The sequence below is a fragment of the Patagioenas fasciata genome, chromosome 9 (assembly GCF_037038585.1).
Source record: "Patagioenas fasciata isolate bPatFas1 chromosome 9, bPatFas1.hap1, whole genome shotgun sequence".
NCBI lineage: Eukaryota > Metazoa > Chordata > Aves > Columbiformes > Columbidae > Patagioenas > Patagioenas fasciata.
The window spans coordinates 24,102,211-24,124,553 of NC_092528.1; the positions used below are offsets into that span (position 1 = coordinate 24,102,211).

The 22,343-nt window shown below is 57.1% G+C and overlaps 1 protein-coding gene across 1 annotated transcript in view; it reads right to left on the bottom strand.

The window, feature by feature from the left end:
• Positions 1-4,383: 4,383 nt before the first annotated feature.
• The window catches only part of LOC139828586 (IgGFc-binding protein-like), a 42,886-nt gene continuing 24,926 nt past the window's right edge, over positions 4,384-22,343 (bottom strand). The window contains exons 33-61 of the mRNA XM_071812300.1: positions 21,549-22,113; positions 21,198-21,397; positions 20,715-21,095; positions 20,075-20,361; positions 19,117-19,388; positions 18,447-18,521; positions 17,832-18,073; positions 17,453-17,736; positions 17,069-17,346; positions 16,170-16,768; positions 15,232-15,796; positions 14,881-15,080; positions 14,398-14,778; positions 13,758-14,044; positions 12,800-13,071; positions 12,130-12,204; positions 11,516-11,757; positions 11,137-11,420; positions 10,753-11,030; positions 9,854-10,452; positions 8,916-9,480; positions 8,565-8,764; positions 8,082-8,462; positions 7,442-7,728; positions 6,484-6,755; positions 5,814-5,888; positions 5,200-5,441; positions 4,821-5,104; positions 4,384-4,714 (exon numbers count right to left, since the gene is read on the bottom strand). Of these exons, the coding sequence (XP_071668401.1) occupies positions 4,384-4,714; positions 4,821-5,104; positions 5,200-5,441; positions 5,814-5,888; positions 6,484-6,755; positions 7,442-7,728; positions 8,082-8,462; positions 8,565-8,764; positions 8,916-9,480; positions 9,854-10,452; positions 10,753-11,030; positions 11,137-11,420; positions 11,516-11,757; positions 12,130-12,204; positions 12,800-13,071; positions 13,758-14,044; positions 14,398-14,778; positions 14,881-15,080; positions 15,232-15,796; positions 16,170-16,768; positions 17,069-17,346; positions 17,453-17,736; positions 17,832-18,073; positions 18,447-18,521; positions 19,117-19,388; positions 20,075-20,361; positions 20,715-21,095; positions 21,198-21,397; positions 21,549-22,113 (9,003 nt within the window). The remainder of the gene's footprint in view (positions 4,715-4,820; positions 5,105-5,199; positions 5,442-5,813; positions 5,889-6,483; positions 6,756-7,441; positions 7,729-8,081; positions 8,463-8,564; positions 8,765-8,915; positions 9,481-9,853; positions 10,453-10,752; positions 11,031-11,136; positions 11,421-11,515; positions 11,758-12,129; positions 12,205-12,799; positions 13,072-13,757; positions 14,045-14,397; positions 14,779-14,880; positions 15,081-15,231; positions 15,797-16,169; positions 16,769-17,068; positions 17,347-17,452; positions 17,737-17,831; positions 18,074-18,446; positions 18,522-19,116; positions 19,389-20,074; positions 20,362-20,714; positions 21,096-21,197; positions 21,398-21,548; positions 22,114-22,343) is intronic.

Below are 22,343 nucleotides of genomic sequence, written 5' to 3' on the forward strand. Positions count from 1 at the left end.
GTTTGTTGCAGACAGCTGGTCCACCCATCCCAAACACCAAACCAACACTGTGACCAGGGAGGCGAATAGCAGGAATCAAAGAGTGTCATATCTCAGAACGAGCCCTGCTTGTCACGGCCTCTGCCACGAGCATGTAGACCTCCAAAGGAGGTCAATGGAACACTTACCACAGATCGTGCCAGCACTCCAGTCTCCCAGAGAAACGCCTGCCTCAGCACAGGCTGCGGCATAGGCCCCCAGGTCATTGCAGAGCTGCTCCGTGCTGCCACCCGTGGCACACTGGTCATAGACACAGCTCTCAAAGTACGTATTGGGTGGCAGAACTGCGTGGCACGGCTGGAACACGCCACCGAGCTGTGTGAGGATTGCACACTGCTGCTCAGCTTCCTCCTCCTCCTCGGGGGAGCAAGACACAGGCGGGCTGATGGTCGGGTCACACCTACAAAGCAGACGGGCAGCACTGAGCTCACAGCAGCCTGTGGACCCCAACCACACCATTTCCAGACCTCTTCCCCAGCCAAAACCTCAGTCTCTGGAGTCCTGACCCCTTGCTAAGACAAGGCATCCAAGGGTGTCGCTTGCGAGGGCGGGCAGTACGCACCACAGTCACCATTACCTTCCGTGGCATCAGGTGGACAGAAACCCATGACTCAACAGCTTGGGAAAAGCCTCATGCTAAGGCCTCAGCCCACTCTTTCTGGGGTCAGGAACGGTAAGACGTGGAGTGGGATGGCAGGGCCCTGCACAGAGGTCACCGAGGTCTCAGAACAGGACCCCTCTCTCCCGCCCATGGGGAGAGACCACGGGGCACCCTGACTGCACGGAGGGACCTGGACGCTGCCACTAGCAAGCCATCCGCGAGGGGAAAGGGGAACGGCCACATGTCTTGCACCCAGTTGCAGACGAACATCCCGCTGGTGGGTGGAGTGCAGAGGTGAGACGCCACAAGAATATATGTGCTGCTGTGGAGCCTCCACGTCATCTCACATGCTTTCCCACAACTGCCTGGCTCCTCTGCCTTGCCCTGTGCCTGCCATTACCTACCCTCCCTCCTGGTGCCCCTCACAGCTCCACTCTCCCACTCCCCCTTCTGTCTGCCATCTCTGAGACCGAACAAGCACTCACGGCCACTCATCGTCCGGCACCATCCAGCTGTTTCCAAAGTCATTGAAGTTGGGCACAACAACCCCATCGGGTCGCGTGAAGTCGTCCTCCGGGCTCCCGGTGTAGGTCCCACACAGCCCACACAGTTTGCCCTTGTACTTCTCAGAAACAGTCACTAGGAGCTCATGGTCCCCATTGAACTGCAGCTGCAGGCCCAGACTGGTAGACACCCGCACGTAGGAGCCGCTCAAGGAAATGGTCACCCCGGGGGCAGGAGAAGCAGGCAGGGAGGCCAGAGCACCGTTGATCTGAACAAGGTGGACAGAAGGAGACAGAAACATAAGGAGATGCCCGCCACTGAGAAGTCACTGTTCTTTCCTGGGCTGGTGCCAGGGCCCAGTGAGCCAGAAGCACTGCTGGCCTGAGAAACCCTGCTCAGGCCTATGAGAAGAGCAGCTGCTCTACATACAGCACACCAAAAGCTCAGGAAATCAAGCCGAAAATCTGGTGCTGCACGAGCAGCTGCATCTGCCCCGCTCAGAGCCTTCCCATGCTCTTCTGTGAGCTTGTCACCAGTTTCGGGGAATATCAAGCTCTTCCTGGGGACACAGTGGTACTTAATGGCACCTACAGTTCTTAGGTGTAAAAAGGAGGGGCTTACGTAGACGGCCTTGTTCTTGCGCAGCTCAATGTGGAGGCCTTCCATGGACAGTGCCACGGAGTTCAGTGCTGTCCAGCTCTGACTGCCGCGATGTTCGTTGCGGGTGGTGATGCTGAACCCAACGGAGGAGTTGTCACAGCCTGTCACCACCGTGTAGTTGCAGGCGCCCTGGAAGTGGTGAAGCTTCCCATCGAAGGTGCTGTAATGAGGGTCGCCATAGATGTGGCAGATAGCAGTGCTGGGTGGGTAACAGCCCCTCTGGCCGTTCTGGATCTTGCACACCTCGTCCTCAGCACAGGACAATGCAGAGCAATTCATTTGGCCATTGGCTTCACACCGGCACTGGCGAGTGCAGTTCTCGCTCACAGAGTACTCGCCTTCCTGCAGGCAGAGAAACAGCGAGCGTCAGTGTATCAGGCAGGAAAACTAGAGGCAAAGGAGTGTCCTGGGAGGGCTGCAAGCCAGGGCAAGGTTTTTACTCACGCTGTAGTAGTTGCCCTCAAAGAAGCAGCCACAGTTGGCCTCGGCCACACAGGTGTCTCCGCTGAGGAGGAAGCCAGAGGTACATGCACAGCCCTCCACGCAGGGCTTGGAGCAGTTCTGTGGGGCTTGGCGGTCAACACAGGTGGCAGGACAGCCGGTCATGCAAGGGTCATAGTAGCTGTTGGCGGGGCACAACAGTGCTGCAATGGGAAGGGGACAATTAGGTCCAGCAAGCCGTCAAGGAAGGATGACATCCGGGGAAAGGGAACACCAAAGGCTTGCTTTGGCCAGGGATTCTGGGCACAAGGAGCAGCACATTTCCCTCCTGGCAACGGCAAGGCAGGTACTCACGGCAGAAGGTGGCATTCCGCCAGGGAAGAAGAGTCACGCCCGCCGCCTGGCATGCGTCCGCGTAGGCCTCCAGAGCAGCACACAGGACCTCCTGGCCACCGTGCAGGGCACAAAGGTCATAGAGGCAGGTCTCAAAGTAGCTCTGGGGGTTGATGACGGCGTGGCAGCTCTCAAAAGAGCCAGGCCTGGCAGTCAGTATGCCACAGAACTCGTCCGATCGGTAGAGTGCCTCCTCTTCTGCACCGCAGGGTGGGGAGGCTTCGGGGACACCGCAAGAGGTGTCTCCGTCTGGGACCTGCCAGCTCTCCCCAAGCTCATTGGTGTTTGCAGCTTGCTGCCCGTTGGGCATCATGTAATCGTCCTCTCCCCGGTTGTTGAAGTTCCCGCACATGCCACAGGTCAGGTTGAAGTAGGTGGTGGGCACCTTCACCTCCACCGAGTGGTCAGTGTCGTAGGACACTATGAGGTTGAAGTCTGTCTCCAGGACGATGTAGCGGCCGCTCCTGCTCACCGTGATGGCACCTCCCGCTGCGCTCACCGGCAAGGTCCGGCGCACGTTGTTCACCTGGGGCAAACACACCACGATGGACCCTGCACTTGTCCCTGGCCTCCCTGGGGTTTCCTACCCCATGGAAGTCAGCTGCCAGTTTGGGCACGGCAAACCAGTGCCGGTGATGCCCTCACACCCAGACGCCCCGCCCTGTGGCTTGCAGACCCGTGTCTGTACTCTGCACTCTGCAGGGGCCTCTGTTCAACTTGAGCCACATTCCCCATTTGACTCTTCAGGCTTCAGACCCTCCAGAAAGGAAAAACAAAGCAACCCACAGGCTTCAGGGGAACCCACCCTAGTCTGGGAAAATGGACATGTCCGGCACAACGGAAATGGCTGGTACATGCCAGGCCCCGCCAGGAAATGTGAATGCCGCCGCGCTGCCTACCAGCACTTGGCTCGTCTCCGCCTTGACCATGGTGATGCGCTCCCCGTAGACTTCAACAACGACCTCGCGCACATAGGACACGCTGGTGCTGCCACGATGCTCGTTCTTGGCCTCGATATTGAAGTATGGCAGGGAGGTGGTGTTGGAGCACACTTTGGCCAGGGTGTAGGTGCAGGTGCCCATGAAGTTGTGCGTCACCTTGTCAAAGGTCAAGTAGTGAGGGTCACCGTGGACGTGGCAGATGCCGTAGGATTGTTCGAGGCACTCAGTTTTCCCATTCTGCACACCACAGTACTGGCCGTCAGGGCACGAGGCACTGGAGCACTGGACTTTGCTTCCCCGCGCAGGACACGTGCACTTTAAGGAGCAGGTGTTGTCGGCCCAGAACTCTGAGCCCACGGGGTAGTGCTGCCCGTTGTGCCAGCATCCGCACTGCTGGCTGGGTACGCATCGGTCGTTGTAGAGCAGGTACCCGCTGTCACACACACATCCCTCCACGCATGGTTGGCTGCAGGTAACAGGAGCCATTGGGTCAACACAGGTGGCAGGGCAGGCCGCAGCACAGGGCTCGTAGTGACTGTTGGCTGGACAGGTGATGGCTGCCGAGACAGAAGATGTGGCCATTACTTGGAGCATATCACACTTCTCTGGGCTCTGTTCTCCGTTCTGAACGACTAATATTCTGTATTTTCCCCTGTGGTCTACTTGGCTCAGCACAATATATTAAGCCATACCTGACCAAATGGACCAGCATATGCTGCCTCTAATACTGAAAATCGAAAATCCCCTGCATACCCACGTGGTATGGAATGCAAATATTTCTTATTCCCCACCCCACTTTCATCCCTACGCTGTGCTCTCCTGAGAGTAAGCATCCGTGGTCCTGTCTGTGGACTTACGGCAGAAGGTTGCGTTCCTCCATGCAGGGATCTTGACACCAAGCGACTGGCAGGCATCTGCGTAGGACTGCAGGCTCTTGCACAGGGTCTCGTGGTCCAGCCCCAGCTCACACAGGTCATAAAGGCAGGTGTCAAAGTAAGCGCTGGGGCTCAGCACAGCGTGGCACATCTGAAACGGGCCGCTGGTGTCAGTAAGGAGCCCACAGAAGCTGCTGCTGGCAATGACTTCCTTGTCCGTCTCAGTGCAGGGTGGGGTGGGCAGCGGTCCGGCTGAGCAGCTGTGGAAAGAAAGGGAGAAGGGACCCTGGGTCATCTGGGGGCTTCTCCTGGTGCCCCCTCCCCTTGCCCAACATGTCCCCAGACCTGCTGGAGGGCCACACACACCTGCTGTCGTTGGACACCTGCCAGCTGTTGCCCAGGCTGGTGGAGTCTGGCTCCAGCACCCCTTCTGGGTTCAGGAAGTCATCTGCTGCCATTCCGTTGAAGTTACCGCACATGCCACAAACCTTCTGCCCAAAGGTGCTCGGAAGTGTCACCTCCACCCGATGGGACCCATCAAACTTCACTGTCAAGCCAAAGTCTGTTGTGATCACTGTGTAGAACCCACTGGATGAGACCTGCACGCCCACGGCTGGGGTGCAGGGCAGGATCTCTGCCACTCCGTTGACCTGGAAGGACAGAAACCAACACAGGGTTGGAGCAACCCAGCTGGCACAGCTCTCTCCTCTCACAGAGCTCCACCACCTCTTCCCCTTGTGCTTACCGTCACTGCTCCGCCTTTTTCCAGCCTTATCCTCTGGCCATACACATCGACATCCACGTATTGGACATAGGACACGCGAGTGTTGCCTCCCCTGTGCTCGTTGGCTGCTTCCACGTTGAAGTAGGGCAGTGAGCTGTTGCTCTCACACAGCTTGGAGAGGGTGTAGGTGCAGGTGCCCATGAAGTGGTGGAGCTGGTTGTCAAACGTGTGGTAGTGAGGGTCTCCTTCCACCACACAGGTGCCTGACAATGGAAAGAGCAGAGGAAATGTTCAGTTAAGCCCCATTCTTCCACCTCTTCTCCACTGCCCGCCTTGCACAAAGAACATCAGCCAAATGAACGGTCTACTCCTTTTACCAAGAGACAGAGTCAGAGGAGACCTGTGTTAAGACAGGATTTTTTTTTTCTAGGTGTCTGGCTCATACCTCCTCAAACACCTAAACGCCAGAAAGATAGGGGCCCCAACCAGCCCTCAGAAAGAGAATGGCTCTCAATGTGTGTCTCTATTTTGCAGGATAGCTACACAAAGCAAGTAACAGCCATCCGATGCAAATTCACCATGTGTCCACTATGGGTGTTGAAGATGACACAAAAGACCACCAAAGCCAGCAGTACCTGAAGTCAGCCCAGGAGATGGTGGTGGTGTTGTGGTATCCGGCAGTGGGGTCGAGGGTGTAGAAGGAAGTGGACCTATGGAGAGACAGAGGTAGAAGTGATGTTTGTCAACACAGGAGATTTGTTCCAGGCATCTGGTCCACCCTTTCCAAACAACCCAACATCGTGACCAGAGAGGCACAGGGCAGGGATCACACAGCAACTCCTCAGCAGAGATTCCTGCACTCAAGTGTTCCCACACCAGCATAGCTGGAGGATAGAAGGAAACAAGCAGCTATTGGATAGAGGAACTGCCTCCCCTTGCCATGAGGTCAAGTAAAGTGAACTGAACACTCGGCACTAGAAATAGAAGATGGGGATGGAGCATGAGAGCATCTGAGCTTGGTGTGGGTCTTGGTGTAAGCAGAGGTGGTGTTGTGGTGCTTGGCAAGGTGGTCCCAAGTTCTCTGGCTGATGGGCCTAGCACAAGAGATAGTTAGTGGAGAACTTGACCAACACCACATGTTTGTTGCAGACAGCTGGTCCACCCATCCCAAACACCAAACCAACACTGTGACCAGGGAGGCGAATAGCAGGAATCAAAGAGTGTCATATCTCAGAACGAGCCCTGCTTGTCACGGCCTCTGCCACGAGCATGTAGACCTCCAAAGGAGGTCAATGGAACACTTACCACAGATCGTGCCAGCACTCCAGTCTCCCAGAGAAACGCCTGCCTCAGCACAGGCTGCGGCATAGGCCCCCAGGTCATTGCAGAGCTGCTCCGTGCTGCCACCCGTGGCACACTGGTCATAGACACAGCTCTCAAAGTACGTATTGGGTGGCAGAACTGCGTGGCACGGCTGGAACACGCCACCGAGCTGTGTGAGGATTGCACACTGCTGCTCAGCTTCCTCCTCCTCCTCGGGGGAGCAAGACACAGGCGGGCTGATGGTCGGGTCACACCTACAAAGCAGACGGGCAGCACTGAGCTCACAGCAGCCTGTGGACCCCAACCACACCATTTCCAGACCTCTTCCCCAGCCAAAACCTCAGTCTCTGGAGTCCTGACCCCTTGCTAAGACAAGGCATCCAAGGGTGTCGCTTGCGAGGGCGGGCAGTACGCACCACAGTCACCATTACCTTCCGTGGCATCAGGTGGACAGAAACCCATGACTCAACAGCTTGGGAAAAGCCTCATGCTAAGGCCTCAGCCCACTCTTTCTGGGGTCAGGAACGGTAAGACGTGGAGTGGGATGGCAGGGCCCTGCACAGAGGTCACCGAGGTCTCAGAACAGGACCCCTCTCTCCCGCCCATGGGGAGAGACCACGGGGCACCCTGACTGCACGGAGGGACCTGGACGCTGCCACTAGCAAGCCATCCGCGAGGGGAAAGGGGAACGGCCACATGTCTTGCACCCAGTTGCAGACGAACATCCCGCTGGTGGGTGGAGTGCAGAGGTGAGACGCCACAAGAATATATGTGCTGCTGTGGAGCCTCCACGTCATCTCACATGCTTTCCCACAACTGCCTGGCTCCTCTGCCTTGCCCTGTGCCTGCCATTACCTACCCTCCCTCCTGGTGCCCCTCACAGCTCCACTCTCCCACTCCCCCTTCTGTCTGCCATCTCTGAGACCGAACAAGCACTCACGGCCACTCATCGTCCGGCACCATCCAGCTGTTTCCAAAGTCATTGAAGTTGGGCACAACAACCCCATCGGGTCGCGTGAAGTCGTCCTCCGGGCTCCCGGTGTAGGTCCCACACAGCCCACACAGTTTGCCCTTGTACTTCTCAGAAACAGTCACTAGGAGCTCATGGTCCCCATTGAACTGCAGCTGCAGGCCCAGACTGGTAGACACCCGCACGTAGGAGCCGCTCAAGGAAATGGTCACCCCGGGGGCAGGAGAAGCAGGCAGGGAGGCCAGAGCACCGTTGATCTGAACAAGGTGGACAGAAGGAGACAGAAACATAAGGAGATGCCCGCCACTGAGAAGTCACTGTTCTTTCCTGGGCTGGTGCCAGGGCCCAGTGAGCCAGAAGCACTGCTGGCCTGAGAAACCCTGCTCAGGCCTATGAGAAGAGCAGCTGCTCTACATACAGCACACCAAAAGCTCAGGAAATCAAGCCGAAAATCTGGTGCTGCACGAGCAGCTGCATCTGCCCCGCTCAGAGCCTTCCCATGCTCTTCTGTGAGCTTGTCACCAGTTTCGGGGAATATCAAGCTCTTCCTGGGGACACAGTGGTACTTAATGGCACCTACAGTTCTTAGGTGTAAAAAGGAGGGGCTTACGTAGACGGCCTTGTTCTTGCGCAGCTCAATGTGGAGGCCTTCCATGGACAGTGCCACGGAGTTCAGTGCTGTCCAGCTCTGACTGCCGCGATGTTCGTTGCGGGTGGTGATGCTGAACCCAACGGAGGAGTTGTCACAGCCTGTCACCACCGTGTAGTTGCAGGCGCCCTGGAAGTGGTGAAGCTTCCCATCGAAGGTGCTGTAATGAGGGTCGCCATAGATGTGGCAGATAGCAGTGCTGGGTGGGTAACAGCCCCTCTGGCCGTTCTGGATCTTGCACACCTCGTCCTCAGCACAGGACAATGCAGAGCAATTCATTTGGCCATTGGCTTCACACCGGCACTGGCGAGTGCAGTTCTCGCTCACAGAGTACTCGCCTTCCTGCAGGCAGAGAAACAGCGAGCGTCAGTGTATCAGGCAGGAAAACTAGAGGCAAAGGAGTGTCCTGGGAGGGCTGCAAGCCAGGGCAAGGTTTTTACTCACGCTGTAGTAGTTGCCCTCAAAGAAGCAGCCACAGTTGGCCTCGGCCACACAGGTGTCTCCGCTGAGGAGGAAGCCAGAGGTACATGCACAGCCCTCCACGCAGGGCTTGGAGCAGTTCTGTGGGGCTTGGCGGTCAACACAGGTGGCAGGACAGCCGGTCATGCAAGGGTCATAGTAGCTGTTGGCGGGGCACAACAGTGCTGCAATGGGAAGGGGACAATTAGGTCCAGCAAGCCGTCAAGGAAGGATGACATCCGGGGAAAGGGAACACCAAAGGCTTGCTTTGGCCAGGGATTCTGGGCACAAGGAGCAGCACATTTCCCTCCTGGCAACGGCAAGGCAGGTACTCACGGCAGAAGGTGGCATTCCGCCAGGGAAGAAGAGTCACGCCCGCCGCCTGGCATGCGTCCGCGTAGGCCTCCAGAGCAGCACACAGGACCTCCTGGCCACCGTGCAGGGCACAAAGGTCATAGAGGCAGGTCTCAAAGTAGCTCTGGGGGTTGATGACGGCGTGGCAGCTCTCAAAAGAGCCAGGCCTGGCAGTCAGTATGCCACAGAACTCGTCCGATCGGTAGAGTGCCTCCTCTTCTGCACCGCAGGGTGGGGAGGCTTCGGGGACACCGCAAGAGGTGTCTCCGTCTGGGACCTGCCAGCTCTCCCCAAGCTCATTGGTGTTTGCAGCTTGCTGCCCGTTGGGCATCATGTAATCGTCCTCTCCCCGGTTGTTGAAGTTCCCGCACATGCCACAGGTCAGGTTGAAGTAGGTGGTGGGCACCTTCACCTCCACCGAGTGGTCAGTGTCGTAGGACACTATGAGGTTGAAGTCTGTCTCCAGGACGATGTAGCGGCCGCTCCTGCTCACCGTGATGGCACCTCCCGCTGCGCTCACCGGCAAGGTCCGGCGCACGTTGTTCACCTGGGGCAAACACACCACGATGGACCCTGCACTTGTCCCTGGCCTCCCTGGGGTTTCCTACCCCATGGAAGTCAGCTGCCAGTTTGGGCACGGCAAACCAGTGCCGGTGATGCCCTCACACCCAGACGCCCCGCCCTGTGGCTTGCAGACCCGTGTCTGTACTCTGCACTCTGCAGGGGCCTCTGTTCAACTTGAGCCACATTCCCCATTTGACTCTTCAGGCTTCAGACCCTCCAGAAAGGAAAAACAAAGCAACCCACAGGCTTCAGGGGAACCCACCCTAGTCTGGGAAAATGGACATGTCCGGCACAACGGAGATGGCTGGTACATGCCAGGCCCCGCCAGGAAATGTGAATGCCGCCGCGCTGCCTACCAGCACTTGGCTCGTCTCCGCCTTGACCATGGTGATGCGCTCCCCGTAGACTTCAACAACGACCTCGCGCACATAGGACACGCTGGTGCTGCCACGATGCTCGTTCTTGGCCTCGATATTGAAGTATGGCAGGGAGGTGGTGTTGGAGCACACTTTGGCCAGGGTGTAGGTGCAGGTGCCCATGAAGTTGTGCGTCACCTTGTCAAAGGTCAAGTAGTGAGGGTCACCGTGGACGTGGCAGATGCCGTAGGATTGTTCGAGGCACTCAGTTTTCCCATTCTGCACACCACAGTACTGGCCGTCAGGGCACGAGGCACTGGAGCACTGGACTTTGCTTCCCCGCGCAGGACACGTGCACTTTAAGGAGCAGGTGTTGTCGGCCCAGAACTCTGAGCCCACGGGGTAGTGCTGCCCGTTGTGCCAGCATCCGCACTGCTGGCTGGGTACGCATCGGTCGTTGTAGAGCAGGTACCCGCTGTCACACACACATCCCTCCACGCATGGTTGGCTGCAGGTAACAGGAGCCATTGGGTCAACACAGGTGGCAGGGCAGGCCGCAGCACAGGGCTCGTAGTGACTGTTGGCTGGACAGGTGATGGCTGCCGAGACAGAAGATGTGGCCATTACTTGGAGCATATCACACTTCTCTGGGCTCTGTTCTCCGTTCTGAACGACTAATATTCTGTATTTTCCCCTGTGGTCTACTTGGCTCAGCACAATATATTAAGCCATACCTGACCAAATGGACCAGCATATGCTGCCTCTAATACTGAAAATCGAAAATCCCCTGCATACCCACGTGGTATGGAATGCAAATATTTCTTATTCCCCACCCCACTTTCATCCCTACGCTGTGCTCTCCTGAGAGTAAGCATCCGTGGTCCTGTCTGTGGACTTACGGCAGAAGGTTGCGTTCCTCCATGCAGGGATCTTGACACCAAGCGACTGGCAGGCATCTGCGTAGGACTGCAGGCTCTTGCACAGGGTCTCGTGGTCCAGCCCCAGCTCACACAGGTCATAAAGGCAGGTGTCAAAGTAAGCGCTGGGGCTCAGCACAGCGTGGCACATCTGAAACGGGCCGCTGGTGTCAGTAAGGAGCCCACAGAAGCTGCTGCTGGCAATGACTTCCTTGTCCGTCTCAGTGCAGGGTGGGGTGGGCAGCGGTCCGGCTGAGCAGCTGTGGAAAGAAAGGGAGAAGGGACCCTGGGTCATCTGGGGGCTTCTCCTGGTGCCCCCTCCCCTTGCCCAACATGTCCCCAGACCTGCTGGAGGGCCACACACACCTGCTGTCGTTGGACACCTGCCAGCTGTTGCCCAGGCTGGTGGAGTCTGGCTCCAGCACCCCTTCTGGGTTCAGGAAGTCATCTGCTGCCATTCCGTTGAAGTTACCGCACATGCCACAAACCTTCTGCCCAAAGGTGCTCGGAAGTGTCACCTCCACCCGATGGGACCCATCAAACTTCACTGTCAAGCCAAAGTCTGTTGTGATCACTGTGTAGAACCCACTGGATGAGACCTGCACGCCCACGGCTGGGGTGCAGGGCAGGATCTCTGCCACTCCGTTGACCTGGAAGGACAGAAACCAACACAGGGTTGGAGCAACCCAGCTGGCACAGCTCTCTCCTCTCACAGAGCTCCGCCACCTCTTCCCCTTGTGCTTACCGTCACTGCTCCGCCTTTTTCCAGCCTTATCCTCTGGCCATACACATCGACATCCACGTATTGGACATAGGACACGCGAGTGTTGCCTCCCCTGTGCTCGTTGGCTGCTTCCACGTTGAAGTAGGGCAGTGAGCTGTTGCTCTCACACAGCTTGGAGAGGGTGTAGGTGCAGGTGCCCATGAAGTGGTGGAGCTGGTTGTCAAACGTGTGGTAGTGAGGGTCTCCTTCCACCACACAGGTGCCTGACAATGGAAAGAGCAGAGGAAATGTTCAGTTAAGCCCCATTCTTCCACCTCTTCTCCACTGCCCGCCTTGCACAAAGAACATCAGCCAAATGAACGGTCTACTCCTTTTACCAAGAGACAGAGTCAGAGGAGACCTGTGTTAAGACAGGATTTTTTTTTTCTAGGTGTCTGGCTCATACCTCCTCAAACACCTAAACGCCAGAAAGATAGGGGCCCCAACCAGCCCTCAGAAAGAGAATGGCTCTCAATGTGTGTCTCTATTTTGCAGGATAGCTACACAAAGCAAGTAACAGCCATCCGATGCAAATTCACCATGTGTCCACTATGGGTGTTGAAGATGACACAAAAGACCACCAAAGCCAGCAGTACCTGAAGTCAGCCCAGGAGATGGTGGTGGTGTTGTGGTATCCGGCAGTGGGGTCGAGGGTGTAGAAGGAAGTGGACCTATGGAGAGACAGAGGTAGAAGTGATGTTTGTCAACACAGGAGATTTGTTCCAGGCATCTGGTCCACCCTTTCCAAACAACCCAACATCGTGACCAGAGAGGCACAGGGCAGGGATCACACAGCAACTCCTCAGCAGAGATTCCTGCACTCAAGTGTTCCCACACCAGCATAGCTGGAGGATAGAAGGAAACAAGCAGCTATTGGATAGAGGAACTGCCTCCCCTTGCCATGAGGTCAAGTAAAGTGAACTGAACACTCGGCACTAGAAATAGAAGATGGGGATGGAGCATGAGAGCATCTGAGCTTGGTGTGGGTCTTGGTGTAAGCAGAGGTGGTGTTGTGGTGCTTGGCAAGGTGGTCCCAAGTTCTCTGGCTGATGGGCCTAGCACAAGAGATAGTTAGTGGAGAACTTGACCAACACCACATGTTTGTTGCAGACAGCTGGTCCACCCATCCCAAACACCAAACCAACACTGTGACCAGGGAGGCGAATAGCAGGAATCAAAGAGTGTCATATCTCAGAACGAGCCCTGCTTGTCACGGCCTCTGCCACGAGCATGTAGACCTCCAAAGGAGGTCAATGGAACACTTACCACAGATCGTGCCAGCACTCCAGTCTCCCAGAGAAACGCCTGCCTCAGCACAGGCTGCGGCATAGGCCCCCAGGTCATTGCAGAGCTGCTCCGTGCTGCCACCCGTGGCACACTGGTCATAGACACAGCTCTCAAAGTACGTATTGGGTGGCAGAACTGCGTGGCACGGCTGGAACACGCCACCGAGCTGTGTGAGGATTGCACACTGCTGCTCAGCTTCCTCCTCCTCCTCGGGGGAGCAAGACACAGGCGGGCTGATGGTCGGGTCACACCTACAAAGCAGACGGGCAGCACTGAGCTCACAGCAGCCTGTGGACCCCAACCACACCATTTCCAGACCTCTTCCCCAGCCAAAACCTCAGTCTCTGGAGTCCTGACCCCTTGCTAAGACAAGGCATCCAAGGGTGTCGCTTGCGAGGGCGGGCAGTACGCACCACAGTCACCATTACCTTCCGTGGCATCAGGTGGACAGAAACCCATGACTCAACAGCTTGGGAAAAGCCTCATGCTAAGGCCTCAGCCCACTCTTTCTGGGGTCAGGAACGGTAAGACGTGGAGTGGGATGGCAGGGCCCTGCACAGAGGTCACCGAGGTCTCAGAACAGGACCCCTCTCTCCCGCCCATGGGGAGAGACCACGGGGCACCCTGACTGCACGGAGGGACCTGGACGCTGCCACTAGCAAGCCATCCGCGAGGGGAAAGGGGAACGGCCACATGTCTTGCACCCAGTTGCAGACGAACATCCCGCTGGTGGGTGGAGTGCAGAGGTGAGACGCCACAAGAATATATGTGCTGCTGTGGAGCCTCCACGTCATCTCACATGCTTTCCCACAACTGCCTGGCTCCTCTGCCTTGCCCTGTGCCTGCCATTACCTACCCTCCCTCCTGGTGCCCCTCACAGCTCCACTCTCCCACTCCCCCTTCTGTCTGCCATCTCTGAGACCGAACAAGCACTCACGGCCACTCATCGTCCGGCACCATCCAGCTGTTTCCAAAGTCATTGAAGTTGGGCACAACAACCCCATCGGGTCGCGTGAAGTCGTCCTCCGGGCTCCCGGTGTAGGTCCCACACAGCCCACACAGTTTGCCCTTGTACTTCTCAGAAACAGTCACTAGGAGCTCATGGTCCCCATTGAACTGCAGCTGCAGGCCCAGACTGGTAGACACCCGCACGTAGGAGCCGCTCAAGGAAATGGTCACCCCGGGGGCAGGAGAAGCAGGCAGGGAGGCCAGAGCACCGTTGATCTGAACAAGGTGGACAGAAGGAGACAGAAACATAAGGAGATGCCCGCCACTGAGAAGTCACTGTTCTTTCCTGGGCTGGTGCCAGGGCCCAGTGAGCCAGAAGCACTGCTGGCCTGAGAAACCCTGCTCAGGCCTATGAGAAGAGCAGCTGCTCTACATACAGCACACCAAAAGCTCAGGAAATCAAGCCGAAAATCTGGTGCTGCACGAGCAGCTGCATCTGCCCCGCTCAGAGCCTTCCCATGCTCTTCTGTGAGCTTGTCACCAGTTTCGGGGAATATCAAGCTCTTCCTGGGGACACAGTGGTACTTAATGGCACCTACAGTTCTTAGGTGTAAAAAGGAGGGGCTTACGTAGACGGCCTTGTTCTTGCGCAGCTCAATGTGGAGGCCTTCCATGGACAGTGCCACGGAGTTCAGTGCTGTCCAGCTCTGACTGCCGCGATGTTCGTTGCGGGTGGTGATGCTGAACCCAACGGAGGAGTTGTCACAGCCTGTCACCACCGTGTAGTTGCAGGCGCCCTGGAAGTGGTGAAGCTTCCCATCGAAGGTGCTGTAATGAGGGTCGCCATAGATGTGGCAGATAGCAGTGCTGGGTGGGTAACAGCCCCTCTGGCCGTTCTGGATCTTGCACACCTCGTCCTCAGCACAGGACAATGCAGAGCAATTCATTTGGCCATTGGCTTCACACCGGCACTGGCGAGTGCAGTTCTCGCTCACAGAGTACTCGCCTTCCTGCAGGCAGAGAAACAGCGAGCGTCAGTGTATCAGGCAGGAAAACTAGAGGCAAAGGAGTGTCCTGGGAGGGCTGCAAGCCAGGGCAAGGTTTTTACTCACGCTGTAGTAGTTGCCCTCAAAGAAGCAGCCACAGTTGGCCTCGGCCACACAGGTGTCTCCGCTGAGGAGGAAGCCAGAGGTACATGCACAGCCCTCCACGCAGGGCTTGGAGCAGTTCTGTGGGGCTTGGCGGTCAACACAGGTGGCAGGACAGCCGGTCATGCAAGGGTCATAGTAGCTGTTGGCGGGGCACAACAGTGCTGCAATGGGAAGGGGACAATTAGGTCCAGCAAGCCGTCAAGGAAGGATGACATCCGGGGAAAGGGAACACCAAAGGCTTGCTTTGGCCAGGGATTCTGGGCACAAGGAGCAGCACATTTCCCTCCTGGCAACGGCAAGGCAGGTACTCACGGCAGAAGGTGGCATTCCGCCAGGGAAGAAGAGTCACGCCCGCCGCCTGGCATGCGTCCGCGTAGGCCTCCAGAGCAGCACACAGGACCTCCTGGCCACCGTGCAGGGCACAAAGGTCATAGAGGCAGGTCTCAAAGTAGCTCTGGGGGTTGATGACGGCGTGGCAGCTCTCAAAAGAGCCAGGCCTGGCAGTCAGTATGCCACAGAACTCGTCCGATCGGTAGAGTGCCTCCTCTTCTGCACCGCAGGGTGGGGAGGCTTCGGGGACACCGCAAGAGGTGTCTCCGTCTGGGACCTGCCAGCTCTCCCCAAGCTCATTGGTGTTTGCAGCTTGCTGCCCGTTGGGCATCATGTAATCGTCCTCTCCCCGGCTGTTGAAGTTCCCGCACATGCCACAGGTCAGGTTGAAGTAGGTGGTGGGCACCTTCACCTCCACCGAGTGGTCAGTGTCGTAGGACACTATGAGGTTGAAGTCTGTCTCCAGGACAATGTAGCGGCCGCTCCTGCTCACCGTGATGGCACCTCCCGCTGCGCTCACCGGCAAGGTCCGGCGCACGTTGTTCACCTGGGGCAAACACACCACGATGGACCCTGCACTTGTCCCTGGCCTCCCTGGGGTTTCCTACCCCATGGAAGTCAGCTGCCAGTTTGGGCACGGCAAACCAGTGCCGGTGATGCCCTCACACCCAGACGCCCCGCCCTGTGGCTTGCAGACCCGTGTCTGTACTCTGCACTCTGCAGGGGCCTCTGTTCAACTTGAGCCACATTCCCCATTTGACTCTTCAGGCTTCAGACCCTCCAGAAAGGAAAAACAAAGCAACCCACAGGCTTCAGGGGAACCCACCCTAGTCTGGGAAAATGGACATGTCCGGCACAACGGAGATGGCTGGTACATGCCAGGCCCCGCCAGGAAATGTGAATGCCGCCGCGCTGCCTACCAGCACTTGGCTCGTCTCCGCCTTGACCATGGTGATGCGCTCCCCGTAGACTTCAACAACGACCTCGCGCACATAGGACACGCTGGTGCTGCCACGATGCTCGTTCTTGGCCTCGATATTGAAGTATGGCAGGGAGGTGGTGTTGGAGCACACTTTGGCCAGGGTGTAGGTGCAGGTGCCCATGAAGTTGTGCGTCACCTTGTCAAAGGTCAAGTAGTGAGGGTCACCGTGGACGTGGCAGATGCCGTAGGATTGTTCGAGGCACTCAGTTTTCCCATTCTGCACACCACAGTACTGGCCGTCAGGGCACGAGGCACTGGAGCACTGGACTTTGCTTCCCCGCGCAGGACACGTGCACTTTAAGGAGCAGGTGTTGTCGGCCCAGAACTCTGAGCCCACGGGGTAGTGCTGCCCGTTGTGCCAGCATCCGCACTGCTGGCTGGGTACGCATCGGTCGTTGTAGAGCAGGTACCCGCTGTCACACACACATCCCTCCACGCATGGTTGGCTGCAGGTAACAGGAGCCATTGGGTCAACACAGGTGGCAGGGCAGGCCGCAGCACAGGGCTCGTAGTGACTGTTGGCTGGACAGGTGATGGCTGCCGAGACAGAAGATGTGGCCATTACTTGGAGCATATCACACTTCTCTGGGCTCTGTTCTCCGTTCTGAACGACTAATATTCTGTATTTTCCCCTGTGGTCTACTTGGCTCAGCACAATATATTAAGCCATACCTGACCAAATGGACCAGCATATGCTGCCTCTAATACTGAAAATCGAAAATCCCCTGCATACCCACGTGGTATGGAATGCAAATATTTCTTATTCCCCACCCCACTTTCATCCCTACGCTGTGCTCTCCTGAGAGTAAGCATCCGTGGTCCTGTCTGTGGACTTACGGCAGAAGGTTGCGTTCCTCCATGCAGGGATCTTGACACCAAGCGACTGGCAGGCATCTGCGTAGGACTGCAGGCTCTTGCACAGGGTCTCGTGGTCCAGCCCCAGCTCACACAGGTCATAAAGGCAGGTGTCAAAGTAAGCGCTGGGGCTCAGCACAGCGTGGCACATCTGAAACGGGCCGCTGGTGTCAGTAAGGAGCCCACAGAAGCTGCTGCTGGCAATGACTTCCTTGTCCGTCTCAGTGCAGGGTGGGGTGGGCAGCGGTCCGGCTGAGCAGCTGTGGAAAGAAAGGGAGAAGGGACCCTGGGTCATCTGGGGGCTTCTCCTGGTCCCCCCTCCCCTTGCCCAACATGTCCCCAGACCTGCTGGAGGGCCACACACACCTGCTGTCGTTGGACACCTGCCAGCTGTTGCCCAGGCTGGTGGAGTCTGGCTCCAGCACCCCTTCTGGGTTCAGGAAGTCATCTGCTGCCATTCCGTTGAAGTTACCGCACATGCCACAAACCTTCTGCCCAAAGGTGCTCGGAAGTGTCACCTCCACCCGATGGGACCCATCAAACTTCACTGTCAAGCCAAAGTCTGTTGTGATCACTGTGTAGAACCCACTGGATGAGACCTGCACGCCCACGGCTGGGGTGCAGGGCAGGATCTCTGCCACTCCGTTGACCTGGAAGGACAGAAACCAACACAGGGTTGGAGCAACCCAGCTGGCACAGCTCTCTCCTCTCACAGAGCTCCGCCACCTCTTCCCCTTGTGCTTACCGTCACTGCTCCGCCTTTTTCCAGCCTTATCCTCTGGCCATACACATCGACATCCACGTATTGGACATAGGACACGCGAGTGTTGCCTCCCCTGTGCTCGTTGGCTGCTTCCACGTTGAAGTAGGGCAGTGAGCTGTTGCTCTCACACAGCTTGGAGAGGGTGTAGGTGCAGGTGCCCATGAAGTGGTGGAGCTGGTTGTCAAACGTGTGGTAGTGAGGGTCTCCTTCCACCACACAGGTGCCTGACAATGGAAAGAGCAGAGGAAATGTTCAGTTAAGCCCCATTCTTCCACCTCTTCTCCACTGCCCGCCTTGCACAAAGAACATCAGCCAAATGAACGGTCTACTCCTTTTACCAAGAGACAGAGTCAGAGGAGACCTGTGTTAAGACAGGATTTTTTTTTTTCTAGGTGTCTGGCTCATACCTCCTCAAACACCTAAACGCCAGAAAGATAGGGGCCCCAACCAGCCCTCAGAAAGAGAATGGCTCTCAATGTGTGTCTCTATTTTGCAGGATAGCTACACAAAGCAAGTAACAGCCATCCGATGCAAATTCACCATGTGTCCACTATGGGTGTTGAAGATGACACAAAAGACCACCAAAGCCAGCAGTACCTGAAGTCAGCCCAGGAGATGGTGGTGGTGTTGTGGTATCCGGCAGTGGGGTCCAGGGTGTAGAAGGAAGTGGACCTATGGAGAGACAGAGGTAGAAGTGATGTTTGTCAACACAGGAGATTTGTTCCAGGCATCTGGTCCACCCTTTCCAAACAACCCAACATCGTGACCAGAGAGGCACAGGGCAGGGATCACACAGCAACTCCTCAGCAGAGATTCCTGCACTCAAGTGTTCCCACACCAGCATAGCTGGAGGATAGAAGGAAACAAGCAGCTATTGGATAGAGGAACTGCCTCCCCTTGCCATGAGGTCAAGTAAAGTGAACTGAACACTCGGCACTAGAAATAGAAGATGGGGATGGAGCATGAGAGCATCTGAGCTTGGTGTGGGTCTTGGTGTAAGCAGAGGTGGTGTTGTGGTGCTTGGCAAGGTGGTCCCAAGTTCTCTGGCTGATGGGCCTAGCACAAGAGATAGTTAGTGGAGAACTTGACCAACACCACATGTTTGTTGCAGACAGCTGGTCCACCCATCCCAAACACCAAACCAACACTGTGACCAGGGAGGCGAATAGCAGGAATCAAAGAGTGTCATATCTCAGAACGAGCCCTGCTTGTCACGGCCTCTGCCACGAGCATGTAGACCTCCAAAGGAGGTCAATGGAACACTTACCACAGATCGTGCCAGCACTCCAGTCTCCCAGAGAAACGCCTGCCTCAGCACAGGCTGCGGCATAGGCCCCCAGGTCATTGCAGAGCTGCTCCGTGCTGCCACCCGTGGCACACTGGTCATAGACACAGCTCTCAAAGTACGTATTGGGTGGCAGAACTGCGTGGCACGGCTGGAACACGCCACCGAGCTGTGTGAGGATTGCACACTGCTGCTCAGCTTCCTCCTCCTCCTCGGGGGAGCAAGACACAGGCGGGCTGATGGTCGGGTCACACCTACAAAGCAGACGGGCAGCACTGAGCTCACAGCAGCCTGTGGACCCCAACCACACCATTTCCAGACCTCTTCCCCAGCCAAAACCTCAGTCTCTGGAGTCCTGACCCCTTGCTAAGACAAGGCATCCAAGGGTGTCGCTTGCGAGGGCGGGCAGTACGCACCACAGTCACCATTACCTTCCGTGGCATCAGGTGGACAGAAACCCATGACTCAACAGCTTGGGAAAAGCCTCATGCTAAGGCCTCAGCCCACTCTTTCTGGGGTCAGGAACGGTAAGACGTGGAGTGGGATGGCAGGGCCCTGCACAGAGGTCACCGAGGTCTCAGAACAGGACCCCTCTCTCCCGCCCATGGGGAGAGACCACGGGGCACCCTGACTGCACGGAGGGACCTGGACGCTGCCACTAGCAAGCCATCCGCGAGGGGAAAGGGGAACGGCCACATGTCTTGCACCCAGTTGCAGACGAACATCCCGCTGGTGGGTGGAGTGCAGAGGTGAGACGCCACAAGAATATATGTGCTGCTGTGGAGCCTCCACGTCATCTCACATGCTTTCCCACAACTGCCTGGCTCCTCTGCCTTGCCCTGTGCCTGCCATTACCTACCCTCCCTCCTGGTGCCCCTCACAGCTCCACTCTCCCACTCCCCCTTCTGTCTGCCATCTCTGAGACCGAACAAGCACTCACGGCCACTCATCGTCCGGCACCATCCAGCTGTTTCCAAAGTCATTGAAGTTGGGCACAACAACCCCATCGGGTCGCGTGAAGTCGTCCTCCGGGCTCCCGGTGTAGGTCCCACACAGCCCACACAGTTTGCCCTTGTACTTCTCAGAAACAGTCACTAGGAGCTCATGGTCCCCATTGAACTGCAGCTGCAGGCCCAGACTGGTAGACACCCGCACGTAGGAGCCGCTCAAGGAAATGGTCACCCCGGGGGCAGGAGAAGCAGGCAGGGAGGCCAGAGCACCGTTGATCTGAACAAGGTGGACAGAAGGAGACAGAAACATAAGGAGATGCCCGCCACTGAGAAGTCACTGTTCTTTCCTGGGCTGGTGCCAGGGCCCAGTGAGCCAGAAGCACTGCTGGCCTGAGAAACCCTGCTCAGGCCTATGAGAAGAGCAGCTGCTCTACATACAGCACACCAAAAGCTCAGGAAATCAAGCCGAAAATCTGGTGCTGCACGAGCAGCTGCATCTGCCCCGCTCAGAGCCTTCCCATGCTCTTCTGTGAGCTTGTCACCAGTTTCGGGGAATATCAAGCTCTTCCTGGGGACACAGTGGTACTTAATGGCACCTACAGTTCTTAGGTGTAAAAAGGAGGGGCTTACGTAGACGGCCTTGTTCTTGCGCAGCTCAATGTGGAGGCCTTCCATGGACAGTGCCACGGAGTTCAGTGCTGTCCAGCTCTGACTGCCGCGATGTTCGTTGCGGGTGGTGATGCTGAACCCAACGGAGGAGTTGTCACAGCCTGTCACCACCGTGTAGTTGCAGGCGCCCTGGAAGTGGTGAAGCTTCCCATCGAAGGTGCTGTAATGAGGGTCGCCATAGATGTGGCAGATAGCAGTGCTGGGTGGGTAACAGCCCCTCTGGCCGTTCTGGATCTTGCACACCTCGTCCTCAGCACAGGACAATGCAGAGCAATTCATTTGGCCATTGGCTTCACACCGGCACTGGCGAGTGCAGTTCTCGCTCACAGAGTACTCGCCTTCCTGCAGGCAGAGAAACAGCGAGCGTCAGTGTATCAGGCAGGAAAACTAGAGGCAAAGGAGTGTCCTGGGAGGGCTGCAAGCCAGGGCAAGGTTTTTACTCACGCTGTAGTAGTTGCCCTCAAAGAAGCAGCCACAGTTGGCCTCGGCCACACAGGTGTCTCCGCTGAGGAGGAAGCCAGAGGTACATGCACAGCCCTCCACGCAGGGCTTGGAGCAGTTCTGTGGGGCTTGGCGGTCAACACAGGTGGCAGGACAGCCGGTCATGCAAGGGTCATAGTAGCTGTTGGCGGGGCACAACAGTGCTGCAATGGGAAGGGGACAATTAGGTCCAGCAAGCTGTCAAGGAAAGATGACATCCGGGGAAAGGGAACACCAAAGGCTTGCTTTGGCCAGGGATTCTGGGCACAAGGAGCAGCACATTTCCCTCCTGGCAACGGCAAGGCAGGTACTCACGGCAGAAGGTGGCATTCCGCCAGGGAAGAAGAGTCACGCCCGCCGCCTGGCATGCGTCCGCGTAGGCCTCCAGAGCAGCACACAGGACCTCCTGGCCACCGTGCAGGGCACAAAGGTCATAGAGGCAGGTCTCAAAGTAGCTCTGGGGGTTGATGACGGCGTGGCAGCTCTCAAAAGAGCCAGGCCTGGCAGTCAGTATGCCACAGAACTCGTCCGATCGGTAGAGTGCCTCCTCTTCTGCACCGCAGGGTGGGGAGGCTTCGGGGACACCGCAAGAGGTGTCTCCGTCTGGGACCTGCCAGCTCTCCCCAAGCTCATTGGTGTTTGCAGCTTGCTGCCCGTTGGGCATCATGTAATCGTCCTCTCCCCGGTTGTTGAAGTTCCCGCACATGCCACAGGTCAGGTTGAAGTAGGTGGTGGGCACCTTCACCTCCACCGAGTGGTCAGTGTCGTAGGACACTATGAGGTTGAAGTCTGTCTCCAGGACGATGTAGCGGCCGCTCCTGCTCACCGTGATGGCACCTCCCGCTGCGCTCACCGGCAAGGTCCGGCGCACGTTGTTCACCTGGGGCAAACACACCACGATGGACCCTGCACTTGTCCCTGGCCTCCCTGGGGTTTCCTACCCCATGGAAGTCAGCTGCCAGTTTGGGCACGGCAAACCAGTGCCGGTGATGCCCTCACACCCAGACGCCCCGCCCTGTGGCTTGCAGACCCGTGTCTGTACTCTGCACTCTGCAGGGGCCTCTGTTCAACTTGAGCCACATTCCCCATTTGACTCTTCAGGCTTCAGAC